This window comes from Phyllostomus hastatus, unplaced genomic scaffold (assembly GCF_019186645.2).
Source record: "Phyllostomus hastatus isolate PE091 unplaced genomic scaffold, TTU_PhHast_1.1 phas_contig_58, whole genome shotgun sequence".
NCBI classification, from domain to species: Eukaryota; Metazoa; Chordata; class Mammalia; order Chiroptera; family Phyllostomidae; genus Phyllostomus; species Phyllostomus hastatus.
The window spans coordinates 27,097,764-27,116,588 of NW_025333916.1; the positions used below are offsets into that span (position 1 = coordinate 27,097,764).

Sequence of the window (18,825 nt, forward strand, 5' to 3'; positions counted from 1 at the left end):
CAGAGTTTTAACAAGCCCTCCAGGTAGTTCTGCGGGACACTCAATTTGACACACATAGTGTCATTTTCGGACATCCTGGTTGCCTGTCCAAGTTCCCTTCCACTGCCTCCATGCTCCACAGCAGCCATGTCGTTTGAGTGGGACCCAATTCTATCTGAAGTTCCAGGGGTGTGACCCCTGCACCAGTCAGGTAATCCCACCTGCACTGCAGTAGTGACTGGCTCAGGTAACCCTGGCCTGGCACGTGCCCAACAGGATTAGGCATATGATTGAATCCATTAGGACATGAAGGGAGGTATAATGGAAGCTTCTCTATGTCCTTCTAGTTGGCAGTGGCTTTTGATTTGCAGCCATTTTAGAAATAAAAGGAGCCACCTCTGGTTAGCACTAACCATGAAGAAGACAGTAGAGGAATAGGAAAACCAGGTGGCCAAAAACACCACTGGGCAACAGGAGCAAACTAGCCCATGAAGCCTGACCACCTCTGGACCTTTCAGTTATACAAGCAATGAAATCTCTTCTTTTGTTTAAACTGTTCCAGCAGGGTGTTGTTAGCTATGGCCAATCCATTTTAACTAATACAGTGTTCATGCCCCAGACAGAGCTGATGATGGCAAGTCAGATGTTGAGATCAGTCAGGTTTCTTCTGTGAGTAGGACACAGAGGCTACTAGGTGTTCAAAGGGCATGTAGGTGGCACAAAGGCACCCATATCTCAGCAGTGCCTTCGGGTATATCTACCATGCTGACATCACTTGGTCTGCATTTCCTTTAAACTTGTTTCCAGTTCTACGCCCTCGAAGGATCACCTGGAAGTAAATCATGGGTTATTTTTTCCTTTCCAAAGAATGAGTTAATTTTGTAGCTGAGTTTAATTTCTGAAACCGGAAGATCTAACTGGCATTAGACAAAAGAAAAAGTTTGAGAAGCAGTTTTCACCAGCTAATCAGTCCACCTTGAAGGGCCATATACTAGTCATAGGGTGTTCCATTTCAAAGTGCTGGTTTTAAAACTCTCCATCATATGGATTTTATCACCAGTGCCCTGTCTCTGTAACCCCAAGGCAATGAAAATACTGAGACTGGAACTAGGTACTAGGAAATGTAAGACAGAGCAGATAAAATAAGCCCAGCACATATGACACAAATAACACTTGGATGCAGTTAAAGAAAAATTAAGTTACCAGTTCTCTGTCAGTCACCATGAGGTGAATAGGAGTTGTATTGTAGAATTTAAAGCCACTATCAAGTACATTGTAAATGGATTTTAATTACACATTATTTCCCATATTAAAATATGCACTTCCCATTTTGTAGTTGTTGTATTATGTTTTACTTACTCCTTTTGTCCTCATAAGAAAATGAAACATAAACTCACATTTTGTACTTGTTCTGGAAGATGGAGCCCATTTCTTTTTCCCATTTTAACTGACTTCTCCAAGTATCGTCTGGCTTCAGGCTTTATCTTCCCTGGATCACAGGTTTCCTAAAATGAAAGAGTGTGACAACCATTCTGTTACTCCAGTGTCTCGGTAAATCATGAACTATGAGGCCGAAGGAAATTTATTCACCATCTTTGTGACTATGAAGCATGTATGTGGTTATGAGGCAGGCCCTTCTGAAGACCTAATTTCTTTTATGCTTTAGTGAGTCTCTACTCATTTAAAACAGAAAAACTGAATAAATAAAAAGCTAACCAGAACTGCCTGGCCTTGCATCTAAATCAAGACTGCCTGTACTATTTAAAAGTGTGATAATAAAAACATTTGCATAATCTCATTCTGAGCATTCTCTATGACCCAGTGGTCTTTTTTTCCACAAAACATCCTCCTTATCACAAATCATCTGGATTTAATTTTCCATCATTTGCTAACCTGGTTCCACTTGAGAGGCAGGCATAAAAATAAAGAGCAAATTTGCACAAAGGGAGAGTGGGACTCTTTTGCTAACACACCAAAAAAAGGTTTTGCAGCTTGATTAAACCTCAGCAAAAGGCTTCCAACGTTTTCAAAATGGCTCACTGTCACTTGGCAAGAGAGATGAGGGGACGACAGCAAGCTGCATCTGAACAGTTCTGTGGGGAAAGTGCGTCGGCACAGCACACGGAGGAGGAACGCTGGGCAGCACGTTTCAACCTGCATGAGGCAACGCCAACGGCATTCACTCAAGAGAACCAAGAGCCCTGGAGGAAAACAGAAAATTCCCCTGGTTGCAGCAAGGTATAAAAACACCAGATGTTTCTTCAAAACAGGTGCCAAATATACGTGGCACATCTGGAAGGCTGGTCAGCTTGTGATCCCTGGGAGGAAATGGACTCCAGACAGAGGAGTGACAGATTCGGTTTGGTTGAAGGCCAATGAGGGACTTGTCTCTACGGCCACAGGGACCTACCACTGGTTGCACTCTCTCTCCATGAAAGACCTGGGCTGTCTATCCCTGAGCTTTATATTTTCCAACTAATTAGATCTCTAAAAGAACTAATTAGATCTTAGCTTTAGAACCTGTGTTTTAGATTGTTGGCACAAGGCTCTTGCTGCAATAATTCTGTAATTTTTAACATTTTGTTGTAGCAGGTAAATAGAGTTGTACTCTAAATGAGGGTACTACTTAACAAGAGTCTCTGTCTCACCTTGCCTACCAATAAAAAATTTTATGTCACAGTAGTAAAACACCTGTTCATAGATTACTCAGTTTCCTCTGCCTTTATTCTCAGTGGAAGCAGAGAGCAATTAGACTCATTTTTCCAAAATAACCTCCTTTTATGTCTGTCCTTGGGGCATTTCCGAGCATGCTGGCATGACTGGAGTCAGAACCCTCCCTGGCTGGTGTTGGCACACATTGGGATCTCAGCAGCAGGTGTCTACAATGGGCAGACATGCAGGACGGCCACGGAGACAAACTGGGCTATGGGCTGGGTCCCTCAGGGATGGCCAGCAGTTCAAATCAGTGTTCATGCGGATGTGACGGACGGCCTGAGTTGTTGATGGCTGGCTTTAATAGTGCCAGGAAGGCTGTCCTGAGGTGTGGGGCACGACAGCCAGAGTTTCTAGACAGTACAATACTACAAGTTGTAAGGTTGGGAATGCAGGCAGTAGCTCTATGCGGTGGGGGAGAGGGAAAAAAAACCCCTGGTGACAAGGGCCTGGGTAAGTTGTGCAGGGCCTAAGTGAGCAGGTGGAGCTCCAGGGCAGAGACCCTTCCCAACAGGGCAGTGAGCCAAGACAGAAGCCAAGCACACAGCTCGACAGCAGTGTGGGTACCTGGGTTCCAGGGGTTCGTTCACTGGGTCACATTTAGCCCTGAGGTTGGGACAGAGGCTCATCACAAGGCTCACCAGCTAATGTAAATGGAATTACTCTACACTCAGGGTGGGCTTTCATTCTAAGTGGGCCTGGATTTGCCATTCCTGGACTGCTACTTCAGAAAGCCTGGAAGTATACAAGGGGGGAGGCCCCCCAAACCAGAATTATCTTCTGGAGGGCAGGCTTCTTGTGTTCTAGGAACCCATCTGTATCAGTATGCCAGCTGGCCTTGTTGTGAGAGGCTGCATTTGGCTTCAGTGACTTTTTTTTAAAGACTCCTTCAATGCATCTGCCTATCTCAAGATGGATGATTTATGTGCACCTCTGCCCATATCCCACTGAGTGTTCAGCAGTTTTTGACCAAAAATGGCATGACCCCCCCGTTGCCCCACACTGCCCATTCGCCTAATCTCATCCCGAGCAACTTTTTTCCCTAGATGAAAAAAGTCCTTAAATGGAAACATTTTGCTCACATGAAAAAAAAAAAAAAAAACCCCAGCAGGGATACTAAAAGGCATCAAAATCAAGGAGTTCAAAACAGTTTTGAGCAGTGAAAAAATGTCTCGATAGGTGTATTACATCAAATAGAGAGTACTTTGAAGGTGACTGAAGTTTAAACATGTATGAATAAATATATAATTTTTTATAAATAAATTCCAGGGTTTTTTTGGGTCCCCCTTCATACTCAGTACAGTCAACTTCAAATTCATGGCCTAGATGAGGTAAAACTACTTACACTCCAAATAGGTAATACAAGTGTAAACAGGGGGAAGAACGTTCTGAGAAAAGTCAGTCCTGAATTAGGTCTAATTAAAATGTGACTAATCATCTGTTACCGAAATATGCGACTTACCACAAAAATGACACTTAACAAAAATCTGACTCAATATAACCATACACACTTTGCCAGTCCGACTCTGAGGTTGAGAACTCTCTGAAGGTCTCTGGTAGGAATAAGGCGCTTCTGAAAAGTGCTTCTGAAGCACATTCCTGTCCCAGAGTGGATCAGGATCATATTCTCCCTTCCACTCGCCAGGCAAGGTCACACTTACTGCCCAAGGATTTTCTAAGAGGGAATCAGTCAACACTTCTTGCCGGCTCTGTGGTAGCCGCACCTTCCTTCCTGAACAAGAACTCGATCTCCTTGTATCTGCCCCAGGTCTCAGGCCTTTTGGGGTGAAGTTTCTCCTTTGTAGGAGTAGGGATAGGTGGGGTGGGGGAAGGCTAAAAGGTCTCTGAAGTAATTTTCAAGTTTATATAAGCTGACACCAGAGCCCTTTTTAAAGCTCTGTGGTGACAAGATTTAGTTTTCCCCTAACTTCCTCCTGTAACAAAGAGCTTTTATGAAAAAGTGTGAACATGCACACACACACACTTACATATATGTTTGTATCTTGTACACTCGTTTTACAGGCTGAGGGTGAAGGAGTTTCCTAAGATCACATAGCTTTTTAGTGGTAAAAATGGGGGTAGAAATAAATTCTTCAAATTCTTAGTTTAGTACTTTGTCTAACATGCCATAAAACTACAATGCCATCCTTAATTCATAATTCTTTAGCATTTCATAATACAAAGTGAAAAATTTTCCTAGTTTCCCTGAAATCCTGCCCACCTTCTGTCTCATGATTTTTGTCTTTTTCTTCACAAGACATTCACACATCTAGTTTCTAAAATATTTAAATGACAAATTATTTTAGTGGGATTTACTGTGTTGTGCATTCAAAGCAGAAATTACAACACAGTTAAAAGAACTCTGGGGATTAAGCTAGTGTATTCCTCTGAATACCATTTAGAGAAATGGATTCACAAACTTCAAATATGCTAGAGAAATATAAGTCAACGGAGTATGATAATATAGACACTATTACTGCAAAAGCTTACACAGAGGTATAACTTGTTTAATTAAATGTGTTCTACTTAGTTTTTTTCTGTTGTGTGTGTTTTTTAATCAGTACATTCACAGTTAGGTTTCTGTCCTATTACTGTGAAGAGGACATTCCTTGGCAACTGCCTACTTTCAGGACAGAAGGGCTGCCGAAAGGCCTGCTTGCTGACTGCTAACTCAGGGTGCCATGGCAAGACTCACTGCTTTTGTGTGGGTCCCAGGCAGCAGGAGGACTCCAGCGGTGTGGAGCCACACAGCACGACTAGTTCAGATCCAGTTGACACACAATTACTGAGCTCCTAGGCATGCCAGGCACCAGGGAAACAAAGATGAATATCCTTGAGGTATTTTAAATCATATGAAGGAGAAAAAGATACATTAGCAAGTAATGTCTACCATGTAGTGAATGAAAAGAGAGGTAAGTACTTGGGAAGCAAAAAGGGTGCCTATCTAATGAAGAAACAAAGGCAAGGTTGTTGATGCTTTATATGGGATCCCTAGGCTTTTAAGAGCTTGACAAAAGGCACACGTTTCAGTGGTATTGACTATGACCAATGACTAGACTCAGTATGTTTCAAAATCCAGAAGGCCTGGTAAGTAAAAGGAATTACCATTATCATACTGAATTTTGGACATAGTTTTCTTCCTTCTTCTCCCCTTACTCCTTTCTTTCTGTTCTTCTTCTCTCTCTCTCTCTTCTCTGCCATGGTTTTAAGGCACAGGTTTGTGTATTTTATTTTGGCACTAGGTCTCTATGACTGTTCAAGTACATGACAGTATTTAATCTCATGATATATTCATTTACAATCAGGGCTGTCCAACCTTTTGGTGTCTCTGGGCCACACTGGAAGAATAAGAGTTGTCTTGGGCTGCACATTAAATATATAAACACTAATGAAAACAAAAAATCTCATAATGTTTTAAGTAAATTTACGATTTTGTGTTGGGCCGCATACATAGCCATCCTGGGCCACATGCCACATGCGGCGCACAGGCTTAGGGTTGGACACACCTGATACACTGTAACATTAAAACTCTACTGTTTAAACCATTAGCTAGCTAAGATAAATTGGCAAGGCCAGAGCCCACAGCTCTAAAAAAATATGTGCAAATAATATTACAATAGATACCTGTATTTCCCAATTTAGCTTGCATAATTCAGACTCTATTTCACTGAAGAATCCCTCTTCTGTAGTTATTTCTTAGCAGGCCACTGGAATAAAATGTTGTGTGCCTGGATTGTTTTATCATGAAGACACTGTACATTTTTCTTACCAATATGGATGAAAAGAGCATCTGTAAAACCTTTTTTAATCTTTGCTGGCTTTTTAGCCAACAACTGAGAAATCTTTGTCAGGACTAGAGAATGAGATTTGCCATTTACTGAAATGCTCGATTACAGCACAGAACTGATACTGATACTTCTAGATTTTAACAAACACTGCCCAAATAAACAACTATTTGTCAAGGAAGATATTTAAAGGTAACTAAATTCACCAGATAAGCTCCAATGCATAAACAAACACTACAGTTATTTTTTATCATTCTGCTGTAGCCTTAACAGACATTGTAAAAGCTCCTAAAAATATGCACATAATAATCCATACAGATGAGGGTAATTACTCTATTTGGAAAAAGGAAAAATTATGAGACCTAATCTGAAACCACTATAAATGATTACAACAAAACCTGGAAGTGAACCAGCCCAGACAAGTACACAAATCTGATGAATGCACTGGTGTTCCTGCAGTCCTTACGCTGTGCTAGTCTACTGCCTCGCCTACTACAGAGACAGCAACTTGTTCTCAAACTTGGTGGGGCCAGCCCACAATATATACAAAATTTAAAAGCATAGGAAAAAAAGAAAGAAAGAAACAAAAGAAAGCATACCAGAGAAACCTAAAGGGAAAAAAAAGAAATCTAAAGCGACAAACCTCCCATATTTTGATAACATTCATAAAAATCAGAGATGGTGGAACAGTAATAAAAACATCTAACTCAGTAATATTTGATATACTGCTTTTTATAAAATGTTTTATTATATCAAATAAAACATTTGATATACTGCTTTTTTATTAAGATGAAAATACCTTTAAAATTTTTTCTAAATTAAAGTACAGGTGGCATGTAATATTATATTAGTTTTACGTGTGCAAGATAGTGATCTGACATTTATATATCTTATGATGTGATCACCATGCTAAGTCTAGTAACCATTTGTCTGTATGGTTCCATTTATATGAAATACCCAGAACAGGCAAATCCACAGACAGAAAGCAGACTGGCAGTTGCTGGGGCTAGGGGAGGAGAAAAGGGGAGTGACTGAGCTGCTTAATGGATATGGGTTGAAATACCTCTTAGAGGCTAGAAAATCCCAAATGAGGACTTAGAAGTCAGGATGAAAACAGTTAAAGAAAATGAGAGACTCCTAGGAATGTTTTAAAATACATATGTAATACACAGATTGAATGGAAATTAGATTATTGGGAATGAAATAAAAATAGACTGTAAAGGCCATCATTTGAATCCCATAAAGTAATAACTGGGATAAAAAAAATTTAGTTAATAAAAAATAATCATAAAGTTCTTTTAACTTGTTATTTTTATAGTGCCAAAGATGAACAATTCTGAACCACAGAAATGATTATAGATTATAGGGTAAAAAATGCTTGTCTGACATGAGGGAGCAGAGGGCATACACTCTTATATGTCTACGTTGTCTTTTTTTAAATTTTCTTTATTTTAATCTTTGTTTAAGTAGAGTTTTCTCCCTTTTACTCCCATTCCAACCCACCCACCCAACCCTCCCCACTTCCCTCCCATTACCACCCTCCCCCTAGTTTTTGTCCATGTGTCCTTTAAATTTGTTCCTGTAAACCCTTCCCATTCTCCCCTGAAATTCCCTCTTCTCTCCCCTCTGGTCACTCTCAGCCTGTCCTCTATTTCAGTGACTTTGTTTATATTTTGTTTTTTCTTTGTTTTGTTGTTACGTTAAGTCTTGATCACATATTCTAGAGTAGGCTGCAAATAAAACATCTGATATACTGCTTTTTTATTTCAACTGTCAAAATTTGCTAAAAGGAACAAAATTTTTGAGATTTTTGCATAAAGAAGCATGCAAAAATGCATAGGATTATAAAACATTAGCTGTTTCTTAAACAAATTGCTGATGTTTTTTAAAAACCATGAAATTAAAAATTCAAAACAAAGGTAAGCTAAAAATGCTAGAAATCCAATCAACACTGGTGATGAAAAGACCAAATACACTCAGGTCAGACCCGCCTGCAACACTCACTACCCATGATTTCCACGCTAATTCTCAAAAGTGGGAAAGTCGACTGTGGCGTGGGACAGCAGCAAGTCACCAACACGATGGCCGAGGCCACGCGATGTCTACAGATAAACAACTCAATTCCATTTGCTTCTAGTTGATGTGATCTAGTATAAACCTTGCCATATTTTGAAAATTCAAAGAGGTGTTTCAACTGAACCATCAACTTCATGGTGGCTAAGAAGCCTTAGATTTATAGATGTACATTCTTACACTTGGTCTTTAATCTTAAGTGAATATAATTAGCAGCTAAACGTAAACCTAAGTGGTACAATATAACACGGTGCTATGTCTATTGTTATAGTAATTAGAAAAAAAATCTAGGAGCATCAAGTACTTTTTATTGCTGGCCAAAGGCTTTAGGTGTTTATTGCAGATTTTTTTCTTTTAAAGAGATTCATAACATCATTTACCTGTAAGTGAACAATTCTCAGAAATATATCTTCTCTCATGCTCATCTCGATATCAAAACGAGAAAGCCTTTTATCTGCTTCTGTACTTGCTGCCCGTACTTCTTTGTCAGAGGAGACATGCTGGGGAAAGTCCAGCATGGTTCGTTCCACTGTTAACAGAGGAGAAAACGGTAAGGACTCATCAAGTCAGTATTAAGAAAAATACCTCCTATCTAGATGAATGATTATCCCGATAAAAGTTTTTCATTTTAGACTTTCTATAAAGGTTCCTAAGATTATCAAAAAAAACCAGCATTTAATGCAGGGCTTGGCTGTCCCAGTGGCATTATTAGGAACAAGAAGGCTGTGCAGTGAGCATTTATTAATGTATGTTTTGGATGTGATTTGCAAACTGGGAATACAGAAAGATAAAGGCATAGTTCTTATGCTGAGGAATTTTATAATCTGGCAACTTGGGGTGGGGAACAGTGCATTAAAAAAAAGAAAAATACAGGACAGAGCAGGTTATGAATGGGATAGTAACTGAAAGGCAGCAATGCTGAGGGCTGGGCACTATGCAGAGCCTCATGGAGAAGGCTGGACCTCAGAGGATGGTAGGGCAAAAGGAAGCGCTCAGTGAAGGTTTGGAGAAGCAGAGAGTGCGGGTCTGGGGAAGGGCAGGGACAGAGGATGTTTAAAAAACAATTTAGTAGGATAGATTTTATTTAGAAGTTCTTAACCTTTATTACAGACTTCTTAAAGAATTTAATCTAAATTATGGGCCCTCCCCCAATGCAAACATTCACACAAACATAAAGAGTTCCAAACAATTTCAGAAGATTATCGGGAAACTCAGTGGACACATCCACTGAGCTGAATACTGGGGCTATTCCTGTTAAATGATGGTGCTAATTTAGCTACTCTAATTTTCATATATTAAACTTGTTCTTGGGTTTTTCATATATTTGTATTTTGACTTTAATTGGGCAAAAATCTGATGTCAATAAAATAACCCATAGTATAGAAACAAACCAGGATGGTTTATAGCGATAGTTGTGGTTATGCTGTGACAATGAAAATACTTTTATTTTATCTATAGCACTTTCAAAGGTGTTATAAATAGGTAAAGTCTATGCATGTGATATATGGTAAACAGGATAGCTATCCTTACATACCAAGAAATTGTACAGTTAAACAAGCTACCTCACTTTTATCAGTCCTCTTAAAACACTGTTACGAATGAAGGTATAAAAGAATAGCCACAAATATCTGAACAAATTCATACTGTGTTTTAAAAACTCAAATTAGATAATTTTTTTGAGGATTTGGTTTAATATATAATTTTATGCCCCTTAATTAAAAAAAAAATAAAACAGATTTAAAGTTTAATACCTACAGCACTTAAGTGATATAATTAACTATATAGTTATAATTTGTTTACTTTTTAAAAAGAGCTCAAAAAGATTATTAAGTAGGATAAAACTGCTCAGAAACTTAAATGAGTGGCAGAAAATACAGGAACCTAAAATTGGGAACATATTCTTAAACAAACAATGATACTGGAAACCATTTCCTTCCTTACTTTGCCACAAAGACCTGGAACCAGACTTATACTCCAGCTGCCAAGCTATAAACAACACTGATGTCCAGTACCTGGCACTACTCGAATGGGGTTTTAACAGCTCTTGCTGGAGGCAGAATGAACTCTGAGAACATACACAGATAAGAGAAAGTTAGTCTTTTAAAAATCTATTCTAAGGATGATAAACTCAGAAAGATAAATTTATAGGAGAGTAAGAACAAACAACACAAAACTAAAAGTATGTTTAAAAGACATATTATTGGGGAAAAAGACAATTCTTTAAAAAAATTTTGTTTTTCCCCCACTGACTTTTATATTGGTGAATGTATACGTTGCCAGGCCAGCACAGCGTCTTGGCCGTAAGTGACTGGAGAAGTGAGTATCTGGACCAGGGGCAGACCACGTCTGGGTGGGGGATGCACACGAAATTGCTTACTGGGAAAGGTCTGCTGCATGGGAATGGGCCCCATCCCTGTTGATTTTGACGAATGAGACCAATCGGCCTTTTTATTAAGACTTTAAAGTCAGGACTTGTGGCAAGACTTAGTGGCCATTACTGAGAGTGATACAGTTGGTAGTTGAGTCAGAGACTGAAATGGAAGCAGAGGTCAGGGAAAGTAGCCAAGTCCCCATTATGGCAGGAGGTCGGGGAGGGAACTCTTGGTGTTGAGGGGGTCAGAGAGAGCAAAGTGATGACCAGGTCTCTAGGCCAGTGGTAGATTCTGAACAACCTCCCAAATTCCAGAAGACATACTAAGGTTAATGATATCCAGAAGGACATATAGTACTATGTTCTTATAGTACTATAAGAAGCCTGGACACACAGCCAAGGTTGTTTAGTCCTAAATGTCCTACAAAATATATCCGACTCCTAGAGGTAACTATGTGAATCTTCATTTCTTAAAACTCAAAGAGTCTAATATGCATATGATGAAAATAATATACTTTAAGTATACAGGAAAAATGGAAAATAGAGAAAAGCTTAAAGAGAAAAATTTAAATAATCAACTGTAAACCCACCATCCAAATATTAATTACTAATATGTATGTTATTAAATTATTAAAATTGCTTTCTAGTTTTCCTTCTATGTCCTTTTTTCTATGTCATTAAATACTGCTTCTAAACATGATGTTAATGGCTGTACAGTGTTACAGGGGTGAATGTATTATAATTTATTTAGTCTTTTTATTAGTTGACACTTATGGGTTGTTTCTAAGCTTTTGCTTATGATCCAGTACCTGTTTATACATAAATTTGTACAGGATTTTTCCTGTATCTGATTATTTCCTTAGATTAAATGCATAGATGTGGAATTACTAGACCAGGGTTTGAACTTCTTAAAAGTTTTGATATATAGTCAATGCTGCCCAGAAATCAGATGAAATGAGAGTGTACACCTTTGCCAACAAAATATAAAATATTAATCTTAGGTAATTTAATTCCAAGCAATTAATTAATCATCATGTAAAAATCAATGTCTTGTAAAATTGGAAAATGGACTGCCAACACAGAAAATGTAAAATTGTTCACGATGCCCACATAATGGATATCTATGTGCTTTTGCATCCTACTCACCTATGTACTTCACCTCTACGTCTGCCAGTGTCTGCAAACAGTTCTCGTAAGTTACTTCCTTAAGGTCAAGCATTCCTATAGCATCGTACACCCGTTTGGTCTGTGCAATGAGCTCCTCAGTTCTTGTTTGAATTTGCTCTGGTGAAAGATCCCACCTTAAAACATTCCTGCCGGCCGCAGTATAGGAAGACATTGCCTGAAGAGGAGACATCACTTCTCTTCCTAAAGTCAGTCTGCATAAAATCCTGCAACCACCAACTCTAAAAAGAATCAGAAAAAGAATAAAAATTAGGCATTTTTATTTGGTCTAAAGTCAATATACAAATGGGTATTATCTAATTAAATTTAAATGAAAGAGAACTTTTTAATAATGAGCAAATTTCTTTCAGGTGAGCACATATGCACAAAACTAAACACTCCCATAAAAGTGTCAGTCCAGGAATCTGACTCCTGGGGTTCTACAGGAATCCTGACAGGACCTGCCAACCATTTTTGGGCACTCATGTTGGTGTTACTTGAGGTGGCAGGCAAAATGCCTGCCTTCCGATGTGTTTGGGTGAGTTACTCAGCAAGCCAAGGACAGGCTGGATGATTAGGTGAGAAATGAGGGATTCTTGGTTAAACTGAAGACTTCATTTGCCAAGCAAAAATTTTAACAAATCTCTTGGATCTTCAGACACAAATTTTTTTCCTTAAAAGTATGCATTTTTTTTCCAGCAAAATTTTGTTGAGGGCTATGTTATTGAGGAATGAACTGAGATGGGCATGTGGAACTTATTTATTGGCATACTGTATTAGAAATCTGAAGACCTGCAGAAGATGTAACACCAACTCTTGTTAGAACTTTTTAAAAGATTAGAACATTATCAAAATGCACATGAATCAAGTTTAATGTACTGTATGATGGGTGGAGAGGCTGTCCATTGTATCATTTCTTTCTTTGAATTCTCAGGCATGGTTTGGCAATGCAAGAACTCTATAATATTAACAAATTCAATAAAAAGCAAACATATGAAAAAAACTCAAGGCTGCTGCATTTTTCTTGAATCTATTTCATTACAGATTTAATGAAATTTGTATGTTCCAAACATTAAATTATTCATGTAATTAAATCATAAAATAATAAAGCTAGGTGTCAAAGACATACTAATTGTCCTTTATAAATTAATCAAGTAATTTTTCTTATATAAATGTTTTTCTTGTGCTGATGTCCATCTACTTGGTATGCAGACTCAAAAATTTGGGGGATTCAACAAGGAAACATTTCAAAATTTTCTTTTTATGTTGAACACCAATTAATTATTTTTACCAAAATTTCACGTAAATCAACAACAGACATTCGAATTTAAGATTTGCTATAGTAAGACTTGCTAATTTAAGACTAGAGCAAGTCTTAAATTCAAACTTATAGCTTAAACTCTGCTACAGCTAGGATATTATTTGAAAAGAAAAAATTAAGAAGAATGATACCAGTCCTCCAAGCCCTTAAACATGTTAATGATCGATGCCATGGGTGCCCCTATCCACAGATGTTTGTGCTTGATTACTTTTGAGCTTATAAATAAAAATGTTATAATTAATAGCAAACATTTATGGTGTGTTTAGGCACTGTACTAAGTGCTTTCATTTTTTAACTCCATTCTCACAAAACTCCATGAGGCAGACACTATGGCTATTATTATATTACCAAAGAGGAAACTAAAACACAGGGAAGTTAAGTAACTTACCCAAGGTCACATGTGGTGGGAGCCAGGACTAAAAGCCAGGTGTACAGATCCAGATCCCACACTCTTAACCACTTTGCTAATAAACTTCATTCCTACCAGTTTACAAGACCCCCAAACAACCTTATGAGGTAGGTAAGACATTATTCCCTTTTAATAGATGATTCAGCTGAGGCTCAGGGAAGCTAAGTGACTTGTTTAAAGTCATTTGCTCAGCAAATACCCTGTATTTATGACCATGTACTGTGTGGCTGGTCACTGTGACAGGTACCGAGAATAACAAGGCAAATTGACTCGGACCCACTATTATGACACAGTAGAGAAGACGAACTGATAAACAGGCACTCATACTATATTGAGATGAGTGCTATGATAGGGGTCGGCAGGAGAACTCTGAAAGACCGCAAAGGGGGTTCTTCTAAGAAGATTTTCCATCAGGAGAAAGGAGCAAGCCAAAATCTGGACAGTGTGCTATCCAAAGGCCAAAGGCTGTAAAGAGAGAGAATCTAGAAAGGTAAGTAAGGAGCACTGAATGCAGAGCCTTGTGAGTCATTAAAAACTTCAACCTTATTTTGAGGCAACAAGAGCCATCAAAGTGTTTCAATCAGGTGAGAGATGAAATAAAATTAGAATTTTAGAAAAATCATTCAAATTATAGTAAGTTGAAAGGTTTGAAAGAGAAAGCATTCTAGAGGGAAGCTATTAACTGCATTTGGAGCTTACGATTATGGTACACTGAGCTAGAAAAATGGAGGAAATTGGAGTGATTTAAAAGATATTCAAGAAGTAGAAATGGCACTGAATTGATGTGTGCGTGAGGTGAGAGAGTCACCAGGATGTCCAGATTTCTGTCTTGGACACAGACTGACAGATGATGGGGCCAGTACTAAAACCAGGAACTTAGAAAGGGGAAGAGGAGGGTCCTTGCGGGTAAAAAAGAGAAATTCAACATTGGACATGTCAAGTGGTTGTGGCACACGTAAGTGGAATTTGTTAATGTTAAATGGCAACTGAAGTTAGAGGGGTGGTTGAACTGGCTCAAGGAGTCTGTAGAGTGAGAACAGAGTAACACCTGAGCTGTAACTGTAGTTTAATCACTGAAGCAGAAGGAAAACCAAGCCAGGCTGGGTCAAGGAAGTTGTGAAAAGCAAGCACTAAAAAAAGGGAGAATGAATAACAGCACTGAATGTACAAATAAAGAAAGATGGAAGAGTATCTGTTGAATTTAGCAATAGGAATGTCATGGATGACTTCGGCAAGGGCTGTGTCACTGGGGTGCTGGGGTGGAGGGCAGAGCGCTATGACTGAGGGTACAAAGGAGGTGAAGAATGGGGGAGAGTACACTTCTAAGCAATTCTCTACAGAGTTGGCTGTAAAAACAAGGAGAGCTAACTCAGTGTGCAGTTAGAAGGGGCTGAGGCAATAGAAGGGACGCATTTCTAAGATGGGAGAGACCTAGATACTGACGGTCTTAATTGTCCACATTAACTGATGTCTCTGATGTGACATATGCTGGTTGATGGACCCAATGCTGGCAGACTACTTTCTAATATATTTTCACATTTCCCCTCAACCTGTTGAGATACAAATTCACAAAGGGTTAAGTTCCAAAACCTGTTTATGACTATTATTCTTGTGTTCATGTGTTTTAAATATTTAACTGATTAAATGTATGCAAAAAGAATGACTTGTTTAACTAAACTGTTTTGGAAATTCTTTTTAATAGTGACTAAAAAGCCAAACTAAAAAAAACCTCTGCTATAATAGATGCTTAAGAAAAGAAATGTGACGATTTGAAAGACTTCTGATTCAGATTAATTATGTGTGTCTTTAGGTGTGTTCCACTTAAAAAAACTAAAAATGGAAATAAAAAATGGTGCATTTTAGGTGTAGTTTATGCAAGGACAGTGAGGAACTGCAATCAAGTGACTCATACTGGTCAAAAAGGCCTTCATCTTGCATCAAAATATTTGGAAGTAAGTATACATTTATGTTTTTGTTTGAATAGTTTAAGCAATTTATCATTTTTCATGATTCCACTTGAAACTAAGTTTTTCAATTTAGTAGTAAATGACACATATAGACAAGAAGGTCCCGTGGAGGTAGGAACAAATGGCATAGAAAGCATGGGCAGAGCAATTTGTTTCAGACAGAAGGAAAGACTAATATCAATATAGCCTCAGTAATATCAATAAAACAGGCAAAATGCGAGTAGTTAGGTTATGGTAAAAATGTGACATGTCTGGATTTAAGAATTCGAAGGCTAACCAGTCTGACAAAAGCTGGATATTTTCTTGGAGGGGATGGTTGATGTAAACGACCTGGAGAATGCAAAGAGCCAACAACCTAGTCCTGGATACACTGTCTACATGAACACTGCAGTCCACGGCTTGACAGGTGGGCCTGGGAGAAGGGAAGAGAGAATCAGGAACCAAAGTCTTCAGAGAATAGAAGGGGCTGCCCAGGTGCTTGGGAGAGGACATCATGGGCTGGGTATAGAAGGGTAAAACCAGACTGGGAGCCTTGGGAAGTGTTTTTACACAAGGTGAAGAAGTGTTGGCCTGGGAGAATAGCAGGGGGCAAGGCAGGAGCTGGGGAACAAAGATGTGGATCTTTCTTACTTTCTTACTTTGTAGTACTTAGTAGAGGGGTGTAGGGGAAGTGTTTTCCGCAGGGCTGAGCGGATTTCAGTAAAGGTTAAAAGGAGAAGAGACAATCAAGCATATGAAAAAGTAGAGGAGTTTGTTTACTATGGGACAAGGGTCCCAGAAATAACAAGGGAGGAGTCGAAGAGTACAGAAGATAGCTAAATCTGTACTGATTGTCCAGGCGTTCACTGCTTCCCCTTACCAATTATACATGCATTTTCTTCCCAGTACCCATGTATCGCCCACACAGTCCATGATCTTCAAAGGGGGCTTCCCCTACCTCAGAACCCCTGTGAGAGAAAGGGGTCTTACTTCTACTGAGTGTAATTGAGCAAGTGTGTGTCCTTGACTGCAGCTGGCATGCACCTTATGAAAAAAAAAGCAGAAGCTGATTTATGGTGAAATAAATATTGTGAAGGAAAAATAAAGGAAGGAAACCAGGTATTTACTGACATCACTGGGCCCCTACCCTAGATCAACTAATCCTGAAGCCTGATCCATAGCTAGACTTTCCAGTTATGTGAGTCTATTGTTTAAGCCAGTTTGAATGTGGTTTTGTTATTTGCCGCATACAGGACCCTGACTGACAAAGGAATGAAAACTGATAAAGGAATGAGCGCAGGAAAAAGTATAAAGGTCAGAATACAAGAAATGTCGAGTGACTAGAAGGCCTTATAAGGTTGATGGTGGCCTAAAACAACAGGGATGTGAAGTTCAATGTGTGGAGTTGGCTGAAAATTTCCCAAATAATGATTCCCACAATTCCTTATAGATACTTAGAATTAAGGCCTCGAAAGAGTCAGCCATGACCATGACTGACTGGGCTTCAAAGGAAGTTCTAATACAGCTGGCCAGGCTGGCCATGGGTTACTGAGGCAATGAATAGCAAGTGGAGTACTAATGACTAAAATTTAGGACCTCTGCATCTTAATATGCTGCTCTCTTCGCCAGTCTTCTTAGTACAAACCAGTCGTAACAGTGGAAAATTATAATGGTAGGAAACTGTAACCCACACCACCATTCTTCTGTCATAGTTTCTCAAAGTGCTGACTCTGAATAATATGTAGCTTATAGAGGAACAGCATTTCGTATAAGAATTCTAGGAACTAGCCCTGGCTGGCATAGCTCAGTGGATTGAGCGCAGACTGAGAACCAAAGCATCGCAGGTTCAATTCCCAGTCAGGGCACATGCCTGGGTTGCAGGCCACAGCCCCCAGCAACCGCACATTGATGCTTCTCTCTCTCTCTTTCTCCCTCCCTTCCCTCTCTAAAAATAAATAAAATCTAAAAGAAAAAGAAAAAGAAAAGAAACGCCAAATTTAATTAAAAAAAAGATTCTCTCTTTATATAAAAAAAAGAATTCTAGGAACTAAGTTCAAAAGATACAGACTTCGACCTTTGAGCATTCCAGCTCCAGGAAATTTGCTGACCTTCAACTACGGATCCAGGATGACATGAAGCCAGGATGACGCACACCAGACCGTCATGGTCGGAATGCACTGTGCTCCTTTGCACGTAGAACTTTCCAACCCCCTCCCTTGATCTCTTTGTTCCATCCCGTCTCCCTCCTTATAAAAGCCTCTGCCTCCACTGAGAGGTACAGATGGGCTTTGAGATGTGAGTCCCCCATCTTCCAGGAGATGGGCTTTGAGACAGGAGTCCCCCATCTTCCAGATGGCCAGCATCTAAAAATAAACCACCTTCCTTTACATCAGCACCTGCCTCTTGAGTACTGGCTTCCATGGCTGCAGGCAGCAGGACCTGCTTTTGGTTGTTGTTATGGACACATTTTCTTTATTGTTAAACAGCTTTGAAAGAAAACTACTCCAAACATTTCACTGATAAGATGACCTCTACTGGATTTCATTTATTTCCTAACACTTTTAAAAAGGTTGAGTGTTTGGTCACAGCGTAACCCAATTTTGACTCAGGTTCGCTGATGGAGATGCCAGCACCTCCACCGTGACTGTACAGATATGCCTGTGACCACTGCAGCTTCTACCAAAACAAATGAAAAGCCGTTCCTTTCTTAAAAGAGTATTATTTCCCAAGTGTAGAAGGGGTGAAAAGAAAGTCACAGAAGCTAGAAATCATGATTTCATGGGTCAACAGAACACATTAATTTTTTTGTTATACCTTTGTCTTAGTTTCCTTTGCGATTGATAATTCTTGTTACCAAAGGAAAGGAATGGAGACAGAAGGATCCCTTTATACTTCTAACTAAAACATATCTAGCTACCGAGAATTTTTCTACATGCCTTGTCTCTGCTTTTCCTCTTCCATCATTTTGCTGAGTATCCCTCCTCCTCCCACTTTGTTACCATTTCAAGGCCATTCAATGCCTTGAATGTGGGTACATTTCTCTCATCTTCCTCTTCATTGACTCA

The 18,825-nt window shown here is 39.1% G+C and overlaps 2 protein-coding genes across 2 annotated transcripts in view; one reads left to right on the top strand and one right to left on the bottom strand.

The window, feature by feature from the left end:
• NLN (neurolysin) overlaps nt 1–18,825 on the bottom strand; it is a 74,371-nt gene that overhangs the window by 34,877 nt on the left and 20,669 nt on the right. Inside the window, exons 2-4 of the mRNA XM_045848243.1 lie at nt 12,067–12,326; nt 8,930–9,078; nt 1,377–1,484 (exon numbers count right to left, since the gene is read on the bottom strand). Coding sequence (XP_045704199.1) covers nt 1,377–1,484; nt 8,930–9,078; nt 12,067–12,326 — 517 coding nt within the window. The remainder of the gene's footprint in view (nt 1–1,376; nt 1,485–8,929; nt 9,079–12,066; nt 12,327–18,825) is intronic.
• Nucleotides 14,750–18,825, top strand: part of SGTB (small glutamine rich tetratricopeptide repeat co-chaperone beta) — a 59,706-nt gene continuing 55,630 nt past the window's right edge. Inside the window, exons 1-2 of the mRNA XM_045848250.1 lie at nt 14,750–14,769; nt 15,678–15,766. The gene's annotated coding sequence lies outside the window, so the exon portion shown is untranslated. The remainder of the gene's footprint in view (nt 14,770–15,677; nt 15,767–18,825) is intronic.